Genomic DNA, 27,722 nt, shown 5'->3' on the forward strand with positions numbered 1-27,722 from the left:
CAAAGACTGCTTTAATAATTACCTCTTTCATTGAAAGCCTAGCAAAGTGAGCGGTCTTTGAGATTTCAGTATTTTGGACTCCTCCAATTTTTATCTATAGAAGTTGTTTGGATTTGGAATTACTTTCCTCCAAAATTAGCAGAATTAAATTCTGTGATAATTTCAGGTTTTGTTTCCTTATTAAGGATAACTAGAGATCAAGCTGCAGCAGATGGTAACCCTGCTGGAAAAAGTAAAAAACATCTTCCAAATAGTTTGAAACTGTCCAATTATATCACAGTTTATGGAGACAGGGATATTATCAGCTACACATATGAAAACTCACGATCTGTGCTAATTATTGCTTTTTTGTTGGTTTTGTGGCAATATTAAAGAATTGCAAGAATTTTAACACAGCAGAAAGTGGTGGTGACACACAAAAAGTCTTTCTTGCTTAGAAGAGGGCAAACAAATTCAATTTGAAGTACATATGACAATCCACAGATTTAAAAAGACCTTCCAGGGTTACAACAGTATCAAGTATTTTACATTGATAAATACAATCCACTGATTATAGCATCTTGGAACAGGTGGTGAACATCTTTTAGTTTGTTGGTAACTCATGTAAATCTCCAAATGCACACAGTAAAAGTTCATCTTCATTTGCTTACTGCAGGTATTAACAATTTTTCCAGTAGAATGACTTTTTTCTTGTTTTTAATTAGTCCACAACCCAGAGTTACTTAAAAACCTTAATGAGTACCACAATTAGAGGAACATGCTTTAAAAGAACAATAGTACTTAACAGAAAAAAGGAACGCAACTTTTCCAGAACAAGAAGTCTTAGAGGACTGCTTTACACATTTGACTTTTTAAAGTGAGAAGTCAGTAGAAAAGCTTTGTGAGTAAAATAAACTTTTAAACCTTTAAGAAATTAAGTCCTTTCTCCTATGAAGGATGAGATTCAATAGACAATACTGAAAATAGATTAATCTATGCGGAACTTTATATTCATCTAAAAAGGTAAATTTTCGTGGCAGTTAGAAAGCAAAATTTCTCAAGGATAAGAAACAGTGAGAAATAAAATATGGTCTTACTTTTTAAAAAGTGACTGTAATCTCACTTTTTTGCTGTCCCAGTTCTGAATTGGTTGTATGTGTCCAGCATAAATAGGGACAAACAAAAGAATATTTTGAAATCTAACTACTGCCAGTAGGGATGGCTATGACGCTGCAAGGAGCTGTTACACTGGCTGAACAGCTTGGTGTTTCACTTGCAAAGGCATGCAAAAAGGATACTGAAGACAGGAGTTGTCTCTGTCTTTTACTTTTTCCTTTTTTACATCGTTTCTGGGTCTTGTCTAGAAGGGGCAATAAAAACATGTTTCTAGAAAGAATGTCTGATTTTTCTGTAAAAAGCTGGAAGTAAAAGGCTGTAAACAAAAAAACCTCACATGCTGTTTGGCAAACTTGAAGTAAACCCCTCTGTCATCTTCAGAGAAATAATACTTACTAAAATTATCATTCTGTTTATACCATTAGCTTCTTCACTGGTAGTAGTAACTAGCTTATTCAACAAATACATTCACAGACAACATTTTATGACAGTACATTATTGCATTTCTTTCTTACAAGACAGTGATGGTTGGGAAAGTCAGTACAGAGACAGGTGTTTTTTCTGTAGGTACTCTGGACAATTTCCAAGTACTTGAGCTGTGTTAACTGAGTGAGATTGCCAGACCGAGATTGCTGGATACAAAACCTCTTAAAGGAAACCACTTAAAAAAATTAATTTCACACCAAATACCATGTTAAAAAAGTGTACATTTTATTTTAAGGGAAGTAACCCAGTATCAGATGTATGATAACTGATTTTACAGAAGCTTTTATATTTGCGAGCTAAAAATCAAACACAAATGTTTCGTATTTTACTTGTTCCTTTCTTATGTTCCCCACGTGAATAAATACCAGTACAAAGAATAAATTCCTTTGTTTTCCTAGGAAAGAGACATTATGCTGTAAAGTTTCATACTGAAGGCAAATGATTATTTTACATTTCAGTTACCCAGAAGAAAATTTTATGATCTCCTCCGACTGCACATAGTGGAAGAGTTCTATGCCATGTCAAACCAGATCCTACAGCTGCACTGCCAGTAAGAATGGGCTTTACAAAAAAAAAAAAAAAAAAAAAAGACAAATATCAATACAACCTACCATATAAATAATTACTATACCATATATACCAAGTTGCAGAGACAAACAGACCCATAGATTTAGTGCTCCTTCACAACTACAGTTAAAACACAACAGAAATCCAACTGAAAAATCTGTTAATCTGCTACTTAGTTCCAGCAGCTACTTACTAAATTTAAGTAAGATGCAGCAAAATATTCCATTATAACAAATTGTTTCAACTATTTTCATTATATTAAAACTATTATTACTTTAAAGGTTTCTAAGTTTGAAAGTGCACCTTTTTTAAGGAAATTACTTCCTGTTATTTAAGTGTATTCACAACTAGTATATTCGGAGGAAATATTTTTACTCTAAGTGTTACAAATGTATACCAACTCCAGAAAAACCAAAATATTTCCTATACTTTACATTCATTGTCGCTGGATATGTTTTAATTAACAATTTAAAATTAGATCAAGCCTGTAAAATACAGAACTGGCTGGTTTTAGCCTCTTTAGAATTAGAAATATTGAAAAATTTATTAAATTAACAGGTTAAATGTGTTTTTCTTCCCCTTAGCACAGATAAGGCAAAGCAAAATAAAACATATAGATGAAGCAGCATTTTAAATAACAGGTTAAGCGTGGTGTGATTTTTTTTTTTCCTTGGCATGGATGACACAAATCAAAATAAAATAAGTAGACCAAGCAGCATTTCTGGATTGTTTGGGCTAGTTTTTAATTGTAGTTTTTAACTATTTATGAGCCTGATTTGAATAGAACAGATGCAATTCCAGTCAAAAGCTGAACTCAAAAATTTACCTGGGGATGTCCTAAATGATGGATAAGCAGTTGAGTAGTTGTCTTTCCTGGATATCCAGTGGTTGCAAACAGATTTTCATTCACTCGAGACCACCTATGAAAAAAATGAACGTACTTTTCAAATATCTCTATCAGACTATCAGAAGTGCACACCAAGTGGAGTTCTCTCCCTTGTCATTAACTGTGTGAAGCTGGCAGATATTGCACTAACACCAGAGAAATAAATTCAGGGAAATGGCTTGTAAAAGATTCACCACCCGCAGCCCCGTATGCATGTTGATGTAAAACAGAAAAAAATCATAGGAATGTTACACATAGATACTATATGTAGGTCATTCACAAATTTCACAGACGTTTACAGACCAGGGCCCCATAAAAATTATTAAAGTGAGACACAACCAGGTCCCTAAACTCACAACTGCTTGCACGTAGACAGGTTTATATAGACAAAAACCACAGAACAGAGACAACACTTATACCTGAATAATCTGGCTCGATCAACATGGACAGGTCTCTTATCCTGTGGATAACTAAAACAGACATTCAGGGTAAAAAACTGTTCTGCAAACAACTACAGCTCATGCAGTATCAAAAGCAAGTATCATTTAAACAGTGAAGGGGACACGTTGTCTACCCTCTGTGAAGAAGCTGAGGGAAAACCAGAGCATTGCTGCACCTTACATCTCAAACTGGATAACTACTTCAGTTTTCCCACTCCAAATTATTATGGTTCAATAATTACATACTTATCACTTAGAATGAAATTTTAACAAACACATAGAACTTACAGTGAGAGGTAAACAGTAGTGAGGTGCTGTCTCAAGTGGACAAAAAGACAATGTTGTTTTTAATAAATATTGATAGATAAAGATGAAACAAAGAATGCCAGGGAAAGATCTGTATTGATTTCATAATTCCTGATGAACGTTCATTTATTTACTGAATAGGTGATACATAGTGCATTTAAGTGCTATATTAGCAAACCAGCCACAGCTTTTCATGTACTGATTAAGAAAATAAAGGAACCTGTCTCATGTATAAAAATACCTGGAGCGAGTGATATCCCAGATTAGCCAATCACTTCCAGCAACTGCTCCAATTTTAAGAGTATTTTTTAAACACCAGTCTGCTGACATCAGCGGCGTTTGTTCACACTCTAGGGAGAGAATGGCTTGCTGCGTAATTAGATCATAGAATCGTATTGTTCCATTCTTCTCTGCTACCATCAGCTGTTAATAGAAATTTATAGAACGCGGTAAGCTTAGCATGTAACAGATCTTAATATTTTTATCAGTACTGTTTAACACCTTCATCAGTGACACAGGCAGTAGGGTTGAGTGCACCCTCAGCATATTTACAAGTGACACCAAGCTGAGTGGTGTGGTTGACACGCCTGAGGGATAGGATGCCATTCAGAGGGACCTGGACAAATTTGAGAAGTGGGCCCACGTGAACCTCAGGAGGTTTGACAAGGCCAAGTGCAAGGTGCTGCACCTGAGTCGATGCAACCCCCGGTATCAATACAGACTGGGGGATGAAAGGATTGAGAGCAGCCCTGTGGAGAATGACTTCGGGGTACTGGTGAACGAAAAGCTGGACATGACCCAGCAAAGTGCGCTTGCAGCCCAGAAGGCCAACTGTATCCTGGGCTGCATCAAAAGCAGCATGACCAGCAGGTTGAGGGAGGTGATTCTGCCCCGCCACTCTGCTCTGGTGAGACCCCACCTGGAGTGCTGCGTCCAGCTCTAGAGTCTGCGGTATAGAAAAGACAGAGACCTGTTGGAGCGGGTCCAGAGGAGGGCCACAAAAATGATCAGAGGAAGGGAACACCTCTCCTATGAGGACAGGCGGAGAGAGTTGGGGTTGTTCAGCCTGAAGAAGAAAAGGCTCTGGGGAGACCTTTAGCCTTTCAGTACTTAAAGGGGGCTCACTGCAGGGGGTTTGGACAAGATGACCTTTAAAGGTCCTTTCCAACCCAACCCATTCTATGATTTTATGATTCTACTCTATAGCAAACCTAGCATACTTTCAAGCAAATATTAATAGTATTAAAATAGGTAAAATTTTTCACTTTGTACCAGAAAACATTCTCCTGAACACTCTTCCACCAATAAATAAAAAGTACTTTTACCTATACAACTGTCACATTATTATACATAGTGATTACATTATTTTATCTATATATATCTTCAGATATCTATGTATATAATTTTTGCACTTGGAAGCACTAGTTCTTAACCAGAGATGCACTGTGCTTTTAGAACTGTAAAGCAGAAAGTTATTATTTTAAAAATAAAAAAATTCCTGTCTGATTACAAAGATCTGACTGACAGACATAGTGCTGTACAATGAAACAACAGTATTGATCAGTGTAACTGTAAAATCTGGATTCACACTTACTGAATTTATATACCATCTCTTGCTTCATCCTACAACAGTTTGCAACAGATTTCATCTAAACTTTTTCTATTAAAGTAACATATTCAAGTAGTTGTTTATCATGTATTGTAGAAAGAGCTTTCTGATTAAATGAAGAGCTTTTTTCCATGAGGCAATGATGGTTCTCAGATAATCATGAACAATAATTAAGGAAGGCAAAGAAGCATTAAAAGCAATACTCCAATAACATCCAAGTTCATTTGGAAGCAGCGAGCTGTCACCAAAACATGCTCTTTCGCAAACTGAATGACATGGTACAATAAGCATTTTGACCTGCAATAAGGTTTTCAGCAACCATCAGTCTCAAGTTTTACTAGCTTTTAGAAGGGGTTTTTCTTTAAAAACAAAAAAAAAACAAAAGAGAAAGAAGCAGAAAAAAAATCCCATGCCTACTCTTTAATAAGGGTCAAAGAAAAGCAAGCTAATATGTAAGATTGGTGTAATATTGCAATATTTTGGGGCTAATCTAGTAATTTTTCTGTGCTAACGAAGTTGCCCAGTAGCAGAGAAGCAAACACACCCAACTGTAATACCACCTGAATCAACAGTTTTCCTAGATTTCTTAGTAAGGACCAGATATTGAAATTGGTGGAAAGTGTGGTGAGGATAGAGATCCTTCTTCCCGATTGCTATGTAAATATTTTGATACCTTATTTGACTGCTTTTCTCTGTTTTAAGTGTGTGTTTTTGTGGCAATCTGAACAACTATTTGTAGATGCTTAAGACAGTTATTGACTGGCACAACAGGAATAATAAATCCAAGATTGCACAGACTAGACCATTAATGAAGCTGAATATTTTGGTATATATCAGCTGATTAATCCTCCCCAGTACAATAAACAGATAAATATAAAATCACAGCTTATTGATTTGTTTTGATTTTTCAGCACATACTTCATATATTCCAAGCAAGAACAACAACAAAAAAAATCCCTTGCTAACTTCAGACAGATCCTTTTCAAAACTTGGCATGCTTTATAAAAGTCTCTGTTATTGGTGAACCATGTTACCATGGCTGAGAAAAACTTGAACTTTTCTCTAGTAACTGTAAGTTAATATGGAATCAGCAGAATAGTTATCAACAATGTTTGATGTATGTAATTAGGAAGGAATATTTCTGATGGGAGGAGTGAAGGACTGAGGATAAAATGATGATTCATTTACAGTCACTTCACATTAGCAGATCCAACCAATATCCAGTTACAATGTACACTAGCTCCCCAAACTTCAGTCTTACCACAGCATCAGAAATTCATACTTTAGATAAGTCTACCCTCCTGTTACTTTAAAGATGGTGAGGTGAAGATCTGGAAAACACAACCTTAAAAGCCTCTTCAGGATGCCAGCAAACACTCATTCCAGGAGAACGTAAAACAAAATGGGCCTTCTCATTTCCTTCCAAATCCCAGACCCTAAAGCAACAAAAAAACAAAAAAGGCTAAGTATAAAACTATTTATTGCCATTTGACTGCAAAAACTTCCAGTGCCTTAATACATTTTCAGAGGAAGTGACCAAATTAAATACTGTTTGTGCTTTATCACTTCAAGAAGTCAGTAAAAGCGGTCAGTGCTGAAGTTAATATATTTTACCATGTATGAAGGTAAAATATAATTTTAACATTGATGAACTAATAGTTCTGTTTAAAAGGGCAATGTCAAGATAATTTGGCAAGTTTAGTGGTCTAGACATGAAATCTAGATGATAAGTTCCCGCTTTATTAATAAGTCAACACTACAGCCTTTGTACTATACCATAAATAACAGTAAGACAATACAAAGCAAGAAGGTCAGCTTTGGTCCAGATGATAAAAGCAATCTGGAGTGAAGTACCAAGCAACTTAGATCACCCACAATATCACGTAAAGGATAAGATCATGAACTGAAGTATTTTGTTTGTCTAACGTATGAATTTCCATGTTTTCCTGGTAAGACAAGATTGAGTAATGGAAATTTAAGAAGCTAAAAATGAAGCTAAGGCAAACAAAAGGATTTACGGCAGAGGTAACACTAGCCCAGAGGGTCTTGGCAAGCTTCCAACAAATAAATCAGATGTGCCAGTTTAATCTGTTCCTTTAGAAGCACAGAGGGTATACATCAAGCAGTTTTAAAAAAAAACAGCCTTAAAAATCAGCAATATTTGGTCAATATAGATTGACAGGGAAGCATATGCTGAAACACCAAAACGAGGTTAGGTGATGAGTGAGTTTTCTTTGGATGCATTTGATATGACTGTTAATGATCCATGAAGCTACTTGGTTTATAGAATGCAACAAAACCAAAACTGAGATTATTTTACCTCACAGCCAGTGCTCAACTGCCTCTTTTCCTACAAAACCAGTAGCTCAGTTGTAGGACAAAGATATCACAGTTGTGAATATCAGTATGCAGCCTTGCTCTTCAGACTATTTATATGCATTTTGACACTGAAACATACACATATATTCTTCCTCCCTGACAAGCAAAACCTTAGAAACAGCCAATTTTTTAAGTAGTGTTCTGCCCAGTCTTTTGAGTTAGATGAGTGGCTATGTACTATTATTGTTTATTCTAGAGGATTTTTGCTGACTTCCTCCAGACTTTTTCAGTTTATATCTCACCAGGGTGCTTAGAGCCTTATATTTAAGAGATTTAAAAAACCCTCTTAAATAATACATCATAAGTCTAGACAAAATATATGGGAATAAAGTAAATATATTTAATGAACAATGTTGTTTTCTTATGCCAAACCACACAGATCAAATATTTGTTTTCCCTGTAGAAAACACAGGGTCTCTAATCTTGAAGGATCAGTGTCCTTATTAAAAAAAGTCAAAACAAAAACCTGACAACCGTTTAAAAAATGAAATATCTACTTGATTAGGTAATTTAGAAACATACAATACTTTCTTCTACTGCCAAAAATTTTGCCTTGTAGATTTGTCCAAGCCAAATCAACACTTTCCATGTGTATTTACTGTGCAGGGAGAAAATTATGATATAACAGAAGACGGTGAATCATTTTGGCCAAAGGAGCATGCCATCATGTTTCCTTCCCTGAAGTGAGTGAGGTTATTAGGTGTTGAGACAGAAATTTATGCTTTCTACCTCCCTAACTTTGTTGTTTCTAAAATGCCAAACTTGTATCTCTTAGTTGGTAAGAATGGTAAGATTGTCAGTAACAGTATAGGAGGGGGGAAAAGGATAAATGCCCCTCTTACATTTTCTTCTTTATTTATTGATAACAGAGATGGTATAATTTAGTTTGAAAGCAAAGCAAAACAAAAAAAAAACCCCAAGCAATACTTATCAAAATAGATCCTTGCCTGAATGGATCAAATCCATGCTGGTAGGGAAGTTTACAATTACATATGTATTCAATTAACTCTTTTCAATATTTCTTTGTGACTAACACAAGTAAAAAATGTGCAAAGACCAAATATTTAGCCAAACTGAATTTCAGTTACTCAATTACTCAGTAATCATAACCAGATCAGCTACAGATGCTAAAAAACTCTCTAGTTTTGTCCACATTCCTATCACGTAAATCAATCCAAGACGACTGAGCATTTTGTCTCCTATTCAAAGCCCTTGAAACTTTACTAATATTACTGTGATTTTATACCAAAGCAAACTAGTGTCTACTTTTCTCCAAACATCCTTATTTTTTATAACCCTGAAATGTGTCATCCTCTTATCTCTCCTCCTCCCGTAGCAACCATTGTTGTATAGACTTGTTATTTGGTTTATGGTGGTTTTTTGATATTTTTAAAAAAAAGCTTCCACCATAAATGTAAAGGAGAAAAGTTTGAATAACCACAGTTGAAATAAGGGCCAAAGTTTGAATAATGGAAAGCCTCAAAAATCATATGTAATCTGCTCAGTAAATTATTTATTTTTTATGTAACTAAGGATTGAGAAATTATATGCTGCAGTGCTCACTAAATTTAAACTAATACAAAACACAGATAGTTCCAAATGCCGTTAAAGAAAATGCTTGAGGTATTAGTACATTTGTCAGTCACATCCTATGATTAAATGAGGAAATGACAACCGTAGTTATCTCACTGCGTGAAGATATTCAAACTACCTTGGAACAACTGTATCGTATGTCATATGCATGAATGTAGATAATGACATGCTGCATATGTGCAGTAATTTTATCACACAACGGACTTCTATTAAAGTTGGCAAAGTATTTATTAGAACATCTGAAAACCTGTCCTGTAGCAATGGAGATGATCCTTATTTTATATTCTAACTTTCTGAATAACACTAACTAGAGAGCAAAACCAAATCCTAACTGAAAAAACCCATCATTTGCAATACTAAAAGAACAAAACCATATTGCAACCTGCAGGCATTTCTCAAATCCCCAGAAGATGGAAGTAAAAAAGGGAATTCTTTTAACATAAGATTTCCAACAATTTTAGTGAGTGGGGTGGGGGCTAGAACAAACTTTGACATCTGATACCATTCCCAACCACAAAGCATATACTTGAACCATTACTCATGGATTACTGTCTGACCTACTCTTAAAATTGCCCAACATGTTTTTTTTTTTTAAATAGTATCTAATGTAAACACCCCTTGCTGATGTTGTTTTATATCTCTGTCAGACATATTCCACGTGTGAGGAAAATCCTATCACCTCTGAAAAAGACTAGAAGACTTTGGAGAAGGGAGAGATTCCTGCAACAGAGATCACACAACACAGGCAAAGAGCAAAGTTGTTCTTCACAACTGTTCTGTTCTTTCAGAAAAGGAAAATGGAAGTGCAGGGATCAGTTAACACTGTGGAGAATACAAGCAACACTGGCTGCCTGGCCTTGTCTCAGGTCTTCTGCCAACTCCACACGGAGGTGGTTATCAAAGATCCGAAGGGGTGCTAGGTAGGACTTGAAAGAACAGAAGGCTGAAGTGGAACTGTTTGAAGTATAGCTCTTCTAGCTGTTCAGAGAAAGAGAAATGTGTAACATTAAAGATAATTTCTAGTAATTTATTTTTTTACTGACAAAATAAAGAATTGAAGTTTTTATGAATCAGATAATGCACTGCCCAAATAACAGTTCACCGCTGCAGAATCTGTAGCAGAATTAGGTAGCAGAACTCCCTATTCAGCACACTGTGCAAAACAAGCCACAAAAATGACTGCACGGGGAGAAAGAGGAAATTAATCTGTGCTGCCTAGCACTAATCAACCAGGCACAGCCATCAAACTGTATGCGATTAACCTACAGCTTCCTAAGTTTGTGCCTGTAGAGCATTTCCACCACTTATTTTTGATCCATGAAATAAAAGCCTTTTTGGAGAGCAAATATGTAAATACTCTTTCAGAAAGTTGACCCACGTTCACCATTTTCTTTTGGTGGTCAAAGAAAATGTCAATGTTATTAAAGAATTAGTAATTAGAATCTTTCTGATTTTAGCATTAAAATCCATGTTACCTCGGGCTTCTTGTAGTATCTACTTGGATATGCAAGCATTGATCTGTTTTTCACTGGTGACTGTGGGATGTAATTCTGATTATACCCAGCAATATTAGTAGAAGTAGGAGAGGTGGGAGAGCTGCATATGTACTCTCTCAAGTGTCCCAAATGACTGTTCTTTGCTAATATGCATTTCAGAACATGCACACTCAGAAATAAGTCCAAGAAATACACACTACTACTACTACTGCTACTACTAAAATACCCTTATAGTTATCTAAAGTAAAACACTACGCAGTATTTTTGCAAAAACGTGAAGCTTCAGTTGTATATTTTGACCAAAAGAAAATTAGCTGTTAGTGATCAGCTTATTGCTTCCACTGTAGACAAAAAACTAAATACTTCTGTGGGATGACTGAGAAACTCAGTTGAAATTCTGCCAATGAGTTTGTAGAATACAAGGTAACTGCTAAAACAAATCTCATGCAATGATTTCTATTTAGAACAATTTATAGGCTAGACTATGTTCTAGGACTCTGTGACCCTTAACATAAGTCAAAATGTGTCACACAGGAAATAGCTACCATTTCATCGACATCTTTTGAAGACTTCCTAACTAAAGGCTTACTCATCTACACTTAAGACCACACTGAAATAATGTTCCAAACATTTGATTTGGAACGTGATTTTTTTTTTTTTGTAAGCTGACTGGATACTGTAACAGGAGGCCAGTTAACACTCGTATAGTGATTATCAGGTGCAACAGAAGTTTTTGGTTAATATTTGCATTGTGGCTTTAAAGTATAGCAGAAACTGTGTGAAGACTACATTTGGGGGACATTCAGAAATGCAAACAGAAAGTGTGCAAAGTCATAGACTAGTCTTTTAAAAATAATTCAAAAGTCTCCCTTATTTTCATCAATTATAATGCATAACTAGCTTGATAATTGTAATCAGCATACCTCAGAAAGGAAAAATACTTTGGTATGACATTTCTTATATGAAGAGACACTGGAGATTTCTATCACAACAAACAGATAAAGATAGAACAACATGAAAGAAGATAACTTTTTTTAACATTTTGGCAAAAACCCATAATTAAGTGTACTAGGAACGGGAAGAGACAAATAAAATATGATTTTGGAGGCAGGAATGAGTGAGAATGGCAACTTTTCAACATAGCTAAAGACTGAAATATTTATTGAATTAACAAGGTAAGACTCAAGTGCAACAAGTGCTGGCAACACATTAAAGAACACAAGACAAAAAAAAAAAAAACAAAAACAAAGAGTTACCATTGGCCTTCCTTCATATTGTCTAGAGAAAGACCCGAACAAGATAACTAAGACTGAGAGTACCCTGTAAACAAATATACTACAGATTAAAAAACCCTGAAACCAGACAAAACACTACAATACATTTTCAGGCTCTAGTTTAATTAGTTTCCAATTGTATCAAACGTTTCCCCTGAATCTCCGTCCAGGGAGCAAAACTAACCTTCTGATGGACTGGCATTTGTTGTATTTGCAACAGAGAAGGCTGAACTTGACAGTGACTGATAAATAAATTTACAAAGTCCTTCTCTATGAAGCAGCATGAGCCACGGCATAAGTAACTGGACAGAACTCAAAAGAGAATCACAGCGCAAGCACAGTCACCGATAAAGTGGGAGATAAGTTAACTGTACATTCTTTTCTATTACACACAAAAAGAGGGGTAGACGATGTAGTTTAAGGAATAATGAAAAGAAAGAGGGAGGGAAGGGGAGAGAGGGATGGATGAGTCCTTTTCAGCTTTTTAAAAACACAAGTCAATCCAGCACATAATGACCATAAAAAATTGCCGTGCTGCGTTGTTAAGGGCCTAATGCTGACAGTAATCTTTCAGTTCAATATGAGGATGGAGTATGAAGTGGTTATCAGTCAGATGGAATTAACCTTGTAACAGTCAGAAGTTAATTTTTAGCATGCATATGAGACTAGTGGGTTTTACCAGGATGGTATTTTACATGAAATTCTTCAAGAAACATCAGTGGCAAAAACTACCAACAGTGGAGGGCTGTCTGTTAAGCTCGTCCCGTTTTCCAAACATTTCCTATGCCCTTTTTGCAGAGGATTTGTTAAGTCTTAGAACAAAACGATCTGTACATCTGAATCCCTGCAGCCTCCTATACTGCGTTTCCAAATCATGATGAAAAAGCCAGCAATATTTTTTTTTTTCTTAAGAGAGTGATGCACAGGGAGTTGCACACACAGTTCTCATTAGCAAAGTGGGATGCATGTGTTCCTACATGTAATGCAAATGTTCAAAGTAGTATCTAATGCTAATTTTAAGGAATTAAATGAAATATTTCTTAAAGCGACCATAAAAGATTTTTTCATATTCATTAAACATGCTCTTATGATACCAAGAAATGGACGAGCAACTTACTTCAATTACACATAAATATTATACAGAATTTTTAAAATGACCTATGAAAGGTAGATCATGAAGAACAACAACTACATATAAAGGAAAACAGATTAAATCTGAGAAGCAATTTACTCTTTTCTATCATGACCAAATTTGGCTTTCAGCAGAAACGTATAAATATCCTATATTTGATTTTTTAAATGTATACACAAGATATTTTATTTTCCATTCAATTGTACTCAATATGTTGATATATGACATAAATAAAACTGATTCAAAATTTGTTTAATAACAGTAGCTATTTCCTCTGCTAGTCTTTTACTATTTTCTTTAAATTTTGCAATCAAACTTTAAAAATAGTTTTATTTTCTATTTTCTAAGAGTAAAGCAATTATGAAATCCATAAAAAGGACAAATACAGGAAAATACAAGTTCCTACAAGTTCCTCAATATTAGTTTACTATATATTACAGTAGAAAATAAGCAAGATAGAAATTAAATATATGCTTGTGAACAGCTTCCTCCATCTTGTAACATAGCCATCCTTGGGACAAAATGAAGGAAGTACCATATGATATTTAAGACCCAGGATTTGAATTTTCAATTAACTTTGCAGATGTAATTTTAACTACAGGAATTTTGATCTTTAATATAAATACAGTTGTAAGTAACTGCAACATGGTGGGTGTTAAGAGTCTTCCGAAGCTGTCTTTCAGAAAAAGCAATTCTATTTAAGGTTCTATTGGTTCTGAGATTCTCAGTGCAGAGAAACATGAGATTATTAAAGCATACAACATATTTACATACCAACACCTCTTCACTTGTCTATGAAGGCACACAACACTTTTTTTCACAACTACATAACACAGATGGCTACTGCATTTATTTTTATGCAAGAGTATTTTTAATTCAGTTCTACTTCACAGCTGGGAAAAGTCTTGTGTTGTGAGACCAACACGGCCAACAGAGACTACATACAACAAACAGCAAGAATTCCTGAATGACAAAGCAGCAATTTAAAGGTAAGAAAATTGAATATATCACCACAGCCTCTTCAACCAGTATCTGACTTACGCTGTCTGCCTTCCAACCGAAATGACTGAACCCAGCTCTGAGATATCACTGTTGCAGCAGCTTGTGGCAAGATTGTTTAGTGCATGAAAACTGAAAATTTGGGTTCCTTAGAGATCACTGCTAAACTTAGTACTAAGTGAAAACCAGGGAAGATCGAAACATGTTTGTATATATTCTGTACATACTGAGACATCAAACTCTAACAGAACAACACCCAAATACTCAAAACTTCATGTTCTTGTACTAATGGTTCTAGAACTTTTTTCCAAAGGTATGGACAGATGATATATCCTGAGAACAATTTCAGGACAGAAACTCAGTACAGACAGAAGAATTATTCCTCTTCTTACATTACTGCTGAAGCAAATTACACAGTAAGTAAGGAATGATTTTGCTAAGTCCCAGGGAATGCATTTTCCATTAGTTTTGAAAGTGTAACCTTTAAATTCAATAAAAAAAGTCTTCATGCTCCACATGCATGAATGGAAAAAATAAGAACTCAAGTAGCCAAAAAAAATCCTACTTATTTCCCATGGCTTTTAACCAAAGACTTTATGGTTTACTGCATAAAATGTCTTTCAGAGTTACTAAGTTGAAATCTTGATAGTATACATTAAATTAATAATTTTTATTTCCTTTTAATTTAGTATCAGTTAGACCACTGGTTTTAAACCCATTCTCTTTCATCCCGGGAACACTAAGCATGTCATAAAATAAACAAGGAAAGGCCACACACTCGAACAGCTCTTTGCCGAATAAGCCCAATATTAGTTTAGATTTAATGAAGAAATCAAGGATAGGAAATAAATCAGAACAAGCTATGAATAAGTCATACATTTCTACTATTCATTCCTAATGATTTTTTTGGGAATATGGACAGGGCGTCTATGGAAAATCTGCCTCCTGTTAAAAGTAGAATTTCTGAGTTCCCTAGGGATGTTAAAATCACAGGCCTTTTAGATTTTCAATTTATGTAGGACAGAGTAGCTCAACTAAAGCTACTAAACTGTGATTTATGCCAGTTGATGACCTACCCTTGACAAAATCTCATACACAGAGTAATAATTCTAAGAGCTATTCCCTTCTCTCTTAGCAGGTAGAGGACGGCTTAAGTGAAAAATGACTTCCCCCCCCCCCCCAGTAGTACCTGGTCATTTATATAGGAATTGATATGGTGGCAACTTCAAAGAGCAAATATATAATCCATATAATCAGAGAAAAAGCTGTAACAGTTCCTTCACTGAGACAAATTTTCAGTTACCACAGCTATTGCAAAGAAAAGTTGAAGATGATGCTTTCTCAAGTCTCTTGCTTCTACTGCAATGACTTGCAAAGCCTGCACAGCCACCCTCCTGATCTCTTCAACTGTGAGCTACGTCGGAGGCATAAGAACAGCAGCTTTATAGACTCATGTGCACTACTAGAAGGTGAGTATGGGGGACCTTTTGACAAGGAGATGCTGTCCTACAAAACCTTAATCAGCGTTTTTTGAAGTATTTAACCATGTTTTCTTTTTACTTCCAGGTACAAATAACTAAATACATGGATTCAAAGCAGCTATAATCATGGTATTATGAGCTGCCAGCCCCACTGTATTAGTATGGTATGGTCCTTAGTCTATGTAATCCCACCTCTCAGTAAGGCTATTAAATTTTGGTAAGTGGACAAGTTCACATACGTATACTGGTTTTAAACTTAACTCATCTGATGACAGAATGGATAGAGAAGGTCTGTACAGTTCAGTGCTGAGCTATGCATGTCTTTTCTCTCCTATTCTCATGCCTTTTATTCCTGTCCCAGCAAGGGAAATCACAGTGTACGTAATTTCAAGACAGAGGAGTTTGCTTCAGGAGGTATCCAGTTAGTTCAAAATGTTGCTTTGAAAAAAACCCCAAAAGTCAGAACAAAAAGCCAGTCCACAACCTAGCTAATAAGACTAGTCCACTTGTTGTCTTGTTCGTGGGCCATAAAGGCCTACTAAAAATAAATAAATGCTTATTTATTTAAGCAAACATACAAAGCATACATGCATAGAAAAAGCCAGCCACTGCTATTTCAGTAATGTTTTGAAGAAAATGCATACCTGCAGGTGTGATCATCACTTACACTTGCAATTTCTTGACCTTCCTTGGGTGCAAACACCAGATCATTAATGTAATCTGAGTGGCCATCAAAAGTCTGTCAACAAAGAAAAAGAAATACTTTTACCTTACCTGTACCTTTTACCTGTTCCATCAGTCCACAAAGTATTTAATAGACCCACTAAAGGAAAGATGTACGAGTGCTAAAATAAAGCTATCATTTTACATGGAAGGTACAAAGAGTATTTACCAGTAACTGGAGTTCTTTAAAAATATCTAACTCGTGTAGATTCACACTGTAGGTAAAAAGACCCCCCACTATTCCTTGCAGTTATTACAGAGGTCAGCTTGATGATCTTGCTTCACAGAGATCAGTGAAACACACCTGAACTTTTTATCCTCCTTTCAATCACTGAATTTCAAAGGTAGAAGATAATAAATCTCAGAAAGAGGAGAATGAGCGGGAATTGAATGTTTGCATCATCTACAAATTTTAAAGAACTCTCATTACTGGTAAGGAACTCTTATCTCTGTATTGTAGTTTTTACTAGGAGTTCCTGCAAGCAGCAAGAGAGTTTTATCCTGAAGGAATAATAAACCAGCCACTTGTCCAGTATATGCCCTTTTCCAAGGAGTCAGCACACAAATTGCCTAAGAGGATATGTCCACTAAAGATGGCCGACCAAAAGACTACCTTTAGAAAAAAGAGTGAAAGAAGATGAAACAGAAGACCATGCATGCTAAAGACTAAGAAAACTAAAAATCAGGAACAACAGTACAAGCAAACCCAAGGAAGCCATATAACACTTTAGCCATTAAGCACAATTTGTATTAAGCATTTGAGAAGAACAGACACAGCGCTCTGTACTCTCTGCTTTACATGCTGTTGTGCTGAAGAGGAAAGAAAATGGGGTATAGTGCACACTCTTCTTTTACTGTGAATTAATAGATCATCCATTCTCAAATAATAGGATATGAGCACTCACGGTGTGAGTGTACATGTGAACTCTCACTCAAAAACAAACATTTACAGTTGTATCAGAAAGCATGAAGAAATTTCAAAGGGAACCTTATTACTGTGTAATTGTTCTTGCCTGAAGCAAGAACATTTTTATTTCTAAGTACTGAGAATAATTTACCTATAACCAAAACCAACTTAGCGCCATAGCTTTTCTGAATAAAAGCAAAATCCTAGTTTTAGTAAAAATTAAAAGTTAGATAATTTGTATGTATTAATTTGTATGTATTTTGAAGGCTCTTCAGCTATCTTGGCCATAATATCAAGACACCTTCTCCTCCCTCCCCCCCCATTCCCCCCCCCCCAATTCTACTAAGTGTTTTGTACTCATCTACAGACATCAGTAATCTTTTGAGGTTTACAGTATCTTCTCAAAAACCCAAGTGAAAGAACTTACACGCATTTAGCATCATGCAAGCGTGCAAAACTCATCTCGTTTAGGGGCCAGTCAAAGTTTAAAGTACATTCAGATTCAGTCATGTGGGACGAAGTATGAATACATCATCTCTGGTCTCATCAGAAAATCTGTAGCTAGTTAAGATATCAGTTTGCTCCATCTGAGAATTTACATATATTTTCTCTCATTAACTACATCTATGGGTTTTTTTAGCAGAAATATCACTTAAAATTTTAAGTGAGGCAAATGGCCATGTGTAGATGTTGTATCTGTTACTGTTCCATCGTTTTCAGTCCCACTGATTAACTCTCAGGGCAGAGCTGCTCTTGTTTTGCCCAGCAAGGTATCATAAAAAGGAGACGAAAATATCCTCTGTATAATAGCATGACATGGAGAGACTGCAGAGGAAAACAAGGTCGAATGAAGACAACCAGTTGAACAGTTTTCTGGAAGGAGAACACACTATTTGTTCTCTAAGTGTAGCTATTCTGAGGAACAAACACAGAACTGATAAAAAAAAAATAAATCTCTCAAGCATGCACCATAACTAAATCCCTCACTCTAAAAATTTTATGAATGCCTCATCAATTCAATACAGAAACATTTTCAGCAGCCAACTTAATTTTTTCCAATAGCTCATAATTTTATTAAAACATAGTGGATTATACTAGAACTAAAACATCCTAAGATGATGCTAAACTATTTAGACAGAAATGCCAAGTCTTTTGAAAAATTTTCAGTATTCTGAATTGAAATACCCTGCCTCATTTTACTTCCACAGTTCTGATGAAATATGCTTTTTATTAAACAAAATTTGAAGCAGGAGAAGGAAACCACAATTAATTTCCAAATGAAAATCTTAAAAGAAGAAGAAGATTTCATGAAGATCCATCAGTCATATTTTACCTTTTGTTTGTTGTTCTGGGCTTGATCCAGCCCATAAATTTTGGATTAGTCGTGTTGACAAAGTAATGGAAAACTGAGTATACTTCAAGTTCCTTGTTGATAATTACATCAAGACAGTTTTTCCACTGGGAAAACAGAGTAAGATTACTCTGTCTATCCCTCCAGAAGCAACACATACTAATTATTTACTATAAAAGCCAAAATGTTCAGAGATTACATTTTGACTGTAATCACATACTTCCTTCAGCTTTGTTTGCACATTTTGTACCTCTCCTAAAAATCCCACATGTATACTATACAAAGTGCGCACTGTACAACGGATCAAAGTCTTCCATGTGTTCTTCCTGAGTTCAACCTCAGGTTTATGAAACAGCTTTTCTGAGGTATCAACTGACTGTCACTAAGAAACCACCGTATCAAACTTTATTGAAAGCCAGCTCAGCATAGCTCACCGAATATTTGTTAACATCTGAGATTTTGCAAATACAACTCAGATTTACATGTTACTTTCTTCTTGACAAGTATTTAGTACAATGATTGTCCAGGTATAAGAAATTAAGATGATCATCTGGACAAAGTATTTTCTACACTTTTTGTCAAAAAAACCCAGAAGATAGTCTCAAAGACAACATTTTTACCAGTATAAACCCGCTACTCTGCATTCTTCCTTTTCACTAATGCGTTCCTCACTATTAGGTAAAAATAGGTAGTTTTTAGCTGTTTTCTATTGTTTTTAGTATTAGACCAAGCCTGACCCAGTAACAATATGGATTTTTACTTTTTTCTCAGTCTCAGTACATCCTTAATGAAGTTCTTAGACTGTTAATTCCAGTGATGGACCTGGCATAAACAAAGCTAATAGCTTTACTGTTAAATTCAAGCCAACAGTTCTTATCTGTATTGCATAAGTACCAAACAATCTTTAGTCTTCGGTACTGTCAAAAATTAAGAAGAATCCATGATACCTTCAGCTGATGAAGAAAATCAAATTCTGTGATCCTTCTGTCCACATTAGATGCTGGAGGAACTTACTCATATCAACTGCAGTTGAATAATCAAGATATTGTAATTGCTTGTTTCCTTCTGAGGCAAAATAACTTCTATACTTCTAGTACTTACAGCTGTGGCTGTCAGCCTAAATACCACTTTCTAACATGCAACACCTGTTGACGTAATGCTCTGTGGTCTCTACACCCACTACCTATCATAAAACAAATTATTCTGATGTGCTATGCAATGAACATACTTTTGCAGAAGTTTATAACTGCAAGTCAGGACTTCTTTCTACACAAAATGTTCTAAGGGTAGATGCATCAGTTTTCCAATTATCCTTTTTGTATAAAAAAATAATTGCTCTCTTAATGGAAATGTGACTGTGGCATTTCAAATTTATTTCTAGGCATCCAGTCAAAGCTACTGTGTAATAAATTCCCCTAAATTAGAAGTGCATGTCTTAAAGTGTCATTTGTGTTGGTCAGATACCAGAAAAAAAAATCTTGTCAGAACTGGGAAACCACTAACCCATCACAGAAATTCTGTTCTGAAACAACAGCACTCAGACTGTGCTACTGAGTAGCCCCCCCTTTGCTTCCCTGGTTGTAATATAGATCATGCATTGATAATAAGCTAGAAAAGAATCCTCTCATTGATTATATTAAAAATTATTTTTATTTTAGAAGTGCGTTGTTTGTAATCTCATTCTAATTCAGTAATAAACATCTTATCAGAATTCTTCACTAGAATCAACTTGCTTATTTCAACTTGTATGTTAAACATTTAGGTGTGTTTGTGTGAAGTTATAATACTGATTATTTCTCTGGAAGGAATTAGTTCCTAATGAGCAAAAAAGCAGATCCCATTAGAAATTTCTAGTGTTAAGCCTGGGCTGTATTCCACATCAATATAGAGAGTCTGAAAGCTGGTGTAGACATCAACTCTACTCTGGAAGGTACTGGAGAACCTTTTGCTAAAGACCAGATGATGCAGGGACAGGAAGAGGTACGATAGTTATAAACTATCACAGCTGTCACATTCAATTTTTGGCAAAAACACATAAAATTGTTGATCATTAATTAACCCCCAATAAAAATAATTAACAGCTTTCATATTTATTAAACGTGGAAAAACCCCCACTCATCCACGGCTTGAACCAGTGTCCACTGGAGTCAAGAGACTACTCATTAATTTTAGCAGACGGTTCATCAGGCCCCTTGTTAATCCAGAATGAATAATAATAATAAAAAAAAGAATTCAGCATCTGAATTCAGCTGAATAAAGCCTGTAGTACCAGGTTCATCCATATGTTTGATTATTCCCACTTATTAACCATCCATCATCTACACTGTTATTAATGATTTAATTCATTCTCTTCTGCATGATTATGTACAGTTCTACCAATTTCTCAAATTGCAATAGACACACATAATAAGTAACTTTACATTCTGCTAAAAAGTTAAAAGATTTAACTCACAGCTTAACAGTAAAGCCTGTTGTCTGCAATATCATAAAACTGGCAGATATTGTATAAATAGATAACTTTAATAAGGGATGACAGACATCAACTCACAAGCAAACAAGATTAAGAACTTTTAGAAATACTTTGTCAGAAGTGCCACCCAAGTGGATTGTAACTATGTCAGTTATCCCACTGCCTGGGTAACAAAGCCATATAAGATGACCAAACATGCAGGAAGGAAATTAACGATATATGCATATACCAGGTAACATAAGTATTTTCTTTAAAGAAAAGATGTTCTGTTTATTAGTAACATTCATCTTTACTTCTTATGCCACGCTTTTATTCATTCCATTATCAGTATGGCCACATAACTGACATCTGCAATTCACTTAGTTTCTGTATGACAAATGTTATTGTCTTACTAATATGAATTACCAAACCACAAATGAAAGTTTATAATTTTCTCATTATACTCAATACACAACTCTCCCCAAAAAAGGCACTATCGTATTCCAAAGCACTAAAAAAGAAGGAACCCTTTCCCCCAATTTTTTTAGTATTAATTAACCTTTCTTATTCTGGGACATTGTTTCAAAGGCAGAATTTTGAAGAATATGTACGCATCCAAGTGACATAGGAGTTGACATGTCTTGCAAACAAAACATATCTCCAGAAAACCAAGCTTCAGCTTATGAAGTGACGACAATATTTAGACTTGGCTTCTTTGATATCACTGGTTTAAGAACATTACCATCTACACTGAAAGAAGGGGAAGTTAAACTGTATTTGAAGAAGACATTTCCTTTGTTTCTATCTTAGAAATAAACAAGTGACAGCTTATGGACATGTTTAGTGTACCTGTCTGCAGTTATGCACTAAATTCAGTATTCTTTAAGTTTTCTATTCTTTGAAAAAGTTGAACTGCAACTTCCCCATGAAAGACAAATTACTAAATTTGCTTTTCTTATAGAGGAGTCCAATAACCAATACCACATAAAATTTTACAGGTGTCTATATAAAGGAACCTTATCCAACATGGTACTTGAAATTCACCTGTAGAACATTCTGTTTATGAATATATTTTAGATGATCCACAAGCCTCTACTTCTTTTTCTTCAGTTTGGTTAAATGTTACATAAATAATTTTAAATCAAAAGCTCACGTAGCTGATAATTACAGTTACTCCCACTTTAAAGGCAGACAGGTATATACAATACAATGATTTTCCCTAGAGATTATGGATATAGGATTTGTCACAGTTCAGAGCTCTATCTCATACAGTACATTAAGCAAAATTGGGCAGAAGGGCAGTTAAAGATTAGACTTCACTGAAGATTAAATAATTTTTTTAAAAAATCAGCTTAGCTGCCCTTACCTTAAATTCATTCTTGTCCTGCAGGTCTGAAGTAAATAGCCTTAACTTCCTATCGGAAGCCGCAGTACAAAACCTACACTCAACAAAGAAAAGCACTTTAGTCAATTAACACTGCAATAGTGGACTTTTTATCAGCTTCCCTTCAGTTTAAACCTGCAAAGTGTCATGCAAAGGAAAATTCAGATTTTGAAAAAACACCAAAAGCTTCTATCTTAACTTTTCTGCTTTGGCAACAGCAGAGTTATAACTGGAACGTATTTATAAAATAGTGTGTATCAAGTGCCAAGAATACTTTTTCATGGAAGGAAACGCAGAACATTTTACAAAGCTAAATCTGAATCAACTCTCAATTCCCTTCAAGGTCTTTCATAACTGCCATTGAAACTTCCCTTGGAAGAAGTGAAGTGGCAGAGCACATAAAAGAACCAATATCAGTGTTTAAAATACTGAAACATAAATTAATAAACCAATTTCTAACATATTTTAAACAAAAGACTGTACAAAAACACAGCAGTAAGCAACCATCATAATTTAAGCAGCTTACAAGCTATTGAGAACATTTAAATTAAGTGTTTAATAGTTAACTATCTTTCTAGATTTATACCTCAACAGGTTTCACAAATAACATCTGACCTACTACTAAACAAACCCCGTACTATGCAGACCATTATAAACAGCTTTATAAGGCAGGCCATCACAATAGCCTCATCCTTAGTAAAGTTCTTAAAAGAATCCCTTCCTCACAGACAGACAAAGAAAGAATCAACTACATTTTAGGTCCATTAAAATAATGACTAAGGAACAAAAAATTTATTTACCGCACGTTCATTGGGGGAGGTGCAAAGGACACAAGAAGTAGAACTAAAAACCAAAAAAGAATGACTGCAAGAATGAAAATGTTGTTCGACTGAAGCGTTCAGAGACTTTGTCAGTGATTTCTAAAGAGTTAGATTTCACCCATAAGCTTTAAACTTAATCCAATATTAAAGAATTAGGGAAAACAGATAAGAGACAAGAATTCACTGTACTTATTATTATAAATACCTTATCTGGGGAGGTAAAGCGTCAAGTCTAGTTTCTGGACTCCAAGCTATGGCATCAACTCGGATTCCATGATGAAACGTTCTTAGCGTCTTATATTGCATGCATTCCACTTCCACATCCTCCTCCTATAGAAATATTGTAGTTAGCTAATCCTGAACATCTTGATGACTTCTAACAATTCACATTGATGTGAAATTGAAAGGCTTTCAAAATTACATGTAACTGCGATCTTTTTAGATTGAAACGCCCTCAAAATGAAAACCTGGAACATAAAGAAAGTATTATGAAATGTACAAGTACTTAAAAAGCCATGAAATCATTACATTCTCAAGCCAGAGGCCAATGCAGAGCACAAAAATCAGAACCGAGCCACAAAGATGCTGATTCTTTGCCATTCTTTGTAGAAGTAACGTCTTCACAGATACAACTACAGCCACTCATAACAGCATGTTAAGTACACACTGCAAGGAGAAGAAACAATGGGAACAAAACCAAGCATTCATTTAAGCTATCTTCTCTCCAAGTTGTTTTTACACTACGGAAAAATTCTAGCATGACCAGAACAACATTCTTCAAACAGCTGTTGCTAGAAAGATACCCTGTGCCATCTAACATGACCAAAATTACTACCTTGTCTGCTCTTCCCACTGGTGAGCACCCTGATTGGTGGAAAAGATGAAACAAGAGTTGGGGTTGTGGACACAGTCAATCAGCTGACCTCTAAAAAACTTTAAAAAGTTTTCAAAACATCTAATAGAGTACCTCAAAGAATATTCCTACAAAATTTTCTCTGTCACAATTCTGCTTTAACGTAAAGAACCCCTCTGTATGCCCTCTGCATAATGTAGAGGCAGTGAAGAACCTAGCTGAGCAAGCATGAACTTATCCAGAGTTTTTCAATGCTTCTTGAAGCAAGGAGCAAGAATGGCATTTTCTTCCCCTACTAAATACTCCATGACTGCACATGTGGAAGGGAAGGGAGGATATGAAAGTTATAGAAAAACTACTTTGTACCAGTGGCTATCAGGTTTTTATCAGTTTCTTTTAAGGACTATGCCAGAAACAAGATAGAGAGCAATACAGATGACAGTAGGTTTTTGTGGTTAGCACTAGGTGCTTCTCAGAAAATTTCCAACAGTAAGACACTAGGTAATAATAGTAAGACCAGTTATGCTGTTAGATAAGGTACAAAAATAATACTGTATAATAGAGCAGTGAGTTGAAGAAAGAAGCTTAAAAACAGATTCCAAAGATAACAGTTGCCTCCTATTGATTCTTTAAGCATCTAGGCAAAAAAAAACCCTGATTAAAAAAATCTTACACAATATAAAAATAGAGTGTTTTACATTTTAAAAACTTTCATAATATGATGACTTTAAATAGTATCAAGATAAGAAAACATATTTTACTGTTTCTAACAGTCTGTGAGAGAGATCCAATAAGAACAATTGGGAAAGCAAAAAAAAATTAGGTAACTATTTCTACAGTCCTTCCTTAAAAGAAGTATCTATAAGATTAATGCAGACACTTTAGTTGTAAAGTTGAAAGTGGTTATAATCTTCGCTGTTTCCCAGGCTAGCTGAAAGCTTTAGAAGATAATATAAATAGCAAATTTACATAGAACAAAATATAACTGTGCAAAAAAGGAGCCAATTACCCTGTGGTGATAAAGAACAATGTACTGCAAATATTAATTCACATATTTCCAAAGCTCCCCGCTTGAGTTCTCAGACAGCAGTCACCAACATTAGAAGGATATACTAAAAAAGGATTTATCTTCTAGTAGAGCACTCCTGTTTTCTTCGCAATCTATTCAGGGGGTACAGTGACAGAACAAGAGGCAATGGTTTTAAACTGAAAGAGGGTAGGTTTAGATTAGATATTAGGAAAAAATTCTTTACTGTGAGGATGGTTAGACACTGGAGCAGGTTGCCCAGAGAAGTTGAGGATGCCCCATCCTTGGAAGTGTTCAGGGCCAGGCTGGATGAGGCTTTGAGCAACCTGGTCTGGTGGAAGGTGTCCCTGCCCAGGCAGGAGGGTTGGACCTAGATTATCTTTAAGGTCCCTTCCAAGCCAAACCTTTCTTTGATGCTATGATTCTATTCAAAAGGAACTTTATACTAGCAGGATGGTAGTTTATACCTTTGTTTCATATATATATACTTATTTTCTCAAAGAACAAATATCCCAGACTTGTTAACGTAATAAACAAGTAAAAAGGTCCCCTGATTACACGGGGAGGGCAGGAAACAGGAAAGCAACCAGGGTCTTTGTGCAGTAGAGGTGCTGGCAAAGTAAGTTTCAGGAAACAACTAATAAAATTAACAATAACACAAACTAACCTGAAATCTGCATGTCCCAACAACTACGTAATTACTGCCACCATATGCAATGAGGGAACATGCATCTCCACTATCAAATGGATTGAATTTTACCACGTGCACATAATCTTCGCAATCCACTGTGTAAGCAGGGTTTCTAGTAGAATCTTGCTTCATTTTCAGTGGACTAAGTCAAGGTATTATGGAAGTGATGTCTTCTCCAAGATGAAAACCTACATTCCTACACAGAAAGTTTTAAAGAGGATGTATTACTCATCTGCATGAAGAAAAAATGTAAAAGGTATTTGTGCCACAACAAATCAGAGTTTTCTGTAACATCATATTTAAGAACACAAAAGCTGCACTTATGCTGATTATTTTAGATGTAGCATGTAGTTTCACCAATCTAAAAGATTAACCAACATACATTCAAAAATGTCCCTACAGATTTCAGCAATAACTGCAGATTTTGTTCTACTGCTGGCAACCCAACACTAAGACATTAAGGAACTGTACGCACCAGAAAAGTCACATACAGAATTTTTAGATTTTCAACTAAATGACAAGGAATGATAAATTGCTGCTTGCGTGCCTCTTTTAAGACTATATGTGTCTAAAAGCAGAGTTAATCAAGACTGCAAAACTGTAAATTAGAATACTGTAATACATAATATTTAAACATGGTTTCATGACTTAAGCCACCCCGTGTGCAGAACACCTGTACCTCTGTGTACCAAAGAATTTGTTCTTTACTGTATTCAAACAATTTTCAAGAAAATCAGGTTCCCGTGCTAGACCACAAGAGGCCTAGACACACGATTGATTTCAGAATCACTTCTTTTAGTCCAAGTACAGATTTGACACTAGTTTAAGCCCTTTTGGGAAATCGGACCTTTAAGTAAACGCCACGTGGAAAAAAAACAGCTTTAAAGCTCAGACCTTTGACAGATTTTGCTGTGCTAATGGTCTGAAGGTCTCAGCACGCAAGACTGAATATTTTGCTTGGGAGCCACTCAAGCATCACTGAGACGCAGAGGCTCTCCGTAGTTGCAACGCTGAATTATTAATATGACAAACCACTCCATTAACACAAATACTTTAGCCAGATAACTTGTCCAGTTATGCTCCTAAGGCGAAATGCAAATTTTAACTCTATCCATCGTTTTCTTCCTTTAAGGCTTCCCGCGAACACAGGCCTCCAGACTAGCTTTAAGCGCAAACACCAGGAATGCCACTACCTTCATTCTGTTAGGAAACACAACTCGAGCACCTGAGCCGTGCGGGTGCCCCTTACCTCCCCCGCCTCCTCCTTTAACCTCCTGCTCCCTCCCTTTCCCTTCAGGCCCAGCTGCTACCCCCGAGCGAGGCTGCCAGAGGCTGCGCCCGTCCAACACCGCTACCGGCCCTCAGGCGAGGGCAAGGGCCCGGGCTTGATCGTACAGCGGGCAGGCCGGCCCGGCTCCTGGGCCTGACGGGGCGAAGCTCCGGGTGCCCCCTCGGGACGGGACCCCCCGCCTCACACACCCCTCTGCAGCCCCGAGTCACCCACCGGCACCGCCACAGCCTCTCCCGCCAACAACCAGTGAGACCTCCCACCCCAGGAGCAGCAACCCTGTGCTTCCGGGTCAACGTCTCCCGCTCGCTAATTGGGCAGCTGCGGAGGATTTAAATTTAAACCGCCGGTGAGGGCAGTTTGGAGCATCAACCGTCTTGCTGTAGGAGCAGCTCTGCTCTCCTGGTCCCGCAGAGAGCTCCCCTAGGATCGCCGGAGCGACTCAGCCGGTCCGCGGGCTGGGGCGGGCGGGCGGGCAGGGGTCC

At 36.1% G+C, this 27,722-nt stretch overlaps 2 protein-coding genes across 8 annotated transcripts in view; one reads left to right on the forward strand and one right to left on the reverse strand.

The window, feature by feature from the left end:
• Positions 1-1,784: 1,784 nt before the first annotated feature.
• NUP37 (nucleoporin 37) lies at positions 1,785-27,557 on the reverse strand. 2 transcript variants are annotated; one of them, XM_075074936.1, is made up of 10 exons: positions 27,454-27,557; positions 25,926-26,145; positions 23,584-23,708; positions 22,540-22,612; positions 16,388-16,482; positions 6,735-6,825; positions 4,022-4,203; positions 3,454-3,504; positions 2,975-3,068; positions 1,785-2,142 (listed from the first exon to the last, which is right to left on the reverse strand). In XM_075074936.1, the coding sequence occupies exons 2-10, from the start codon at positions 26,079-26,081 to the stop codon at positions 2,029-2,031; spliced, it is 981 nt and encodes a 326-aa protein (XP_074931037.1). In that variant the 5' UTR covers positions 26,082-26,145; positions 27,454-27,557; the 3' UTR covers positions 1,785-2,028. The 2 variants fall into 2 exon arrangements, with proteins under 2 accessions (XP_074931037.1, XP_074931045.1); XM_075074944.1 differs by having other exon boundaries at positions 27,199-27,502.
• PARPBP (PARP1 binding protein) overlaps positions 27,554-27,722 on the forward strand; it is a 110,881-nt gene continuing 110,712 nt past the window's right edge. For 4 of the 6 annotated variants that reach the window (XR_012657439.1, XM_075074906.1, XM_075074891.1 and 1 more), the window contains exon 1: positions 27,556-27,686. The gene's annotated coding sequence lies outside the window, so the exon portion shown is untranslated. Of the gene's footprint in view, positions 27,687-27,722 lie in introns of all 6 variants that reach the window. The other 2 variants (XM_075074928.1, XM_075074883.1) reach the window with 2 other exon arrangements.

This window comes from Phalacrocorax aristotelis, chromosome 1 (genome assembly GCF_949628215.1).
Source record: "Phalacrocorax aristotelis chromosome 1, bGulAri2.1, whole genome shotgun sequence".
NCBI classification, from domain to species: domain Eukaryota; kingdom Metazoa; phylum Chordata; class Aves; order Suliformes; family Phalacrocoracidae; genus Phalacrocorax; species Phalacrocorax aristotelis.

What these genes read in the sequence shown, in the direction of transcription:
- NUP37 (XM_075074936.1), bottom strand. Translation starts at nt 26,081, where the DNA reads ATGAAGCAAGATTCTACTAGAAACCCTGCTTACACAGTGGATTGCGAA. An exon ending in TGGGATATCACTCGCTCCAG is followed by an intron (nt 3,505 to 4,021) that starts GTATTTTTATAC and finishes TGTCTGTTTTAG; the next exon opens with TTATCCACAGGATAAGAGAC. An exon ending in ATCATTTAGGACATCCCCAG is followed by an intron (nt 2,143 to 2,974) that starts GTAAATTTTTGA and finishes TTTTTTGTAAAG; the next exon opens with CCCATTCTTACTGGCAGTGC.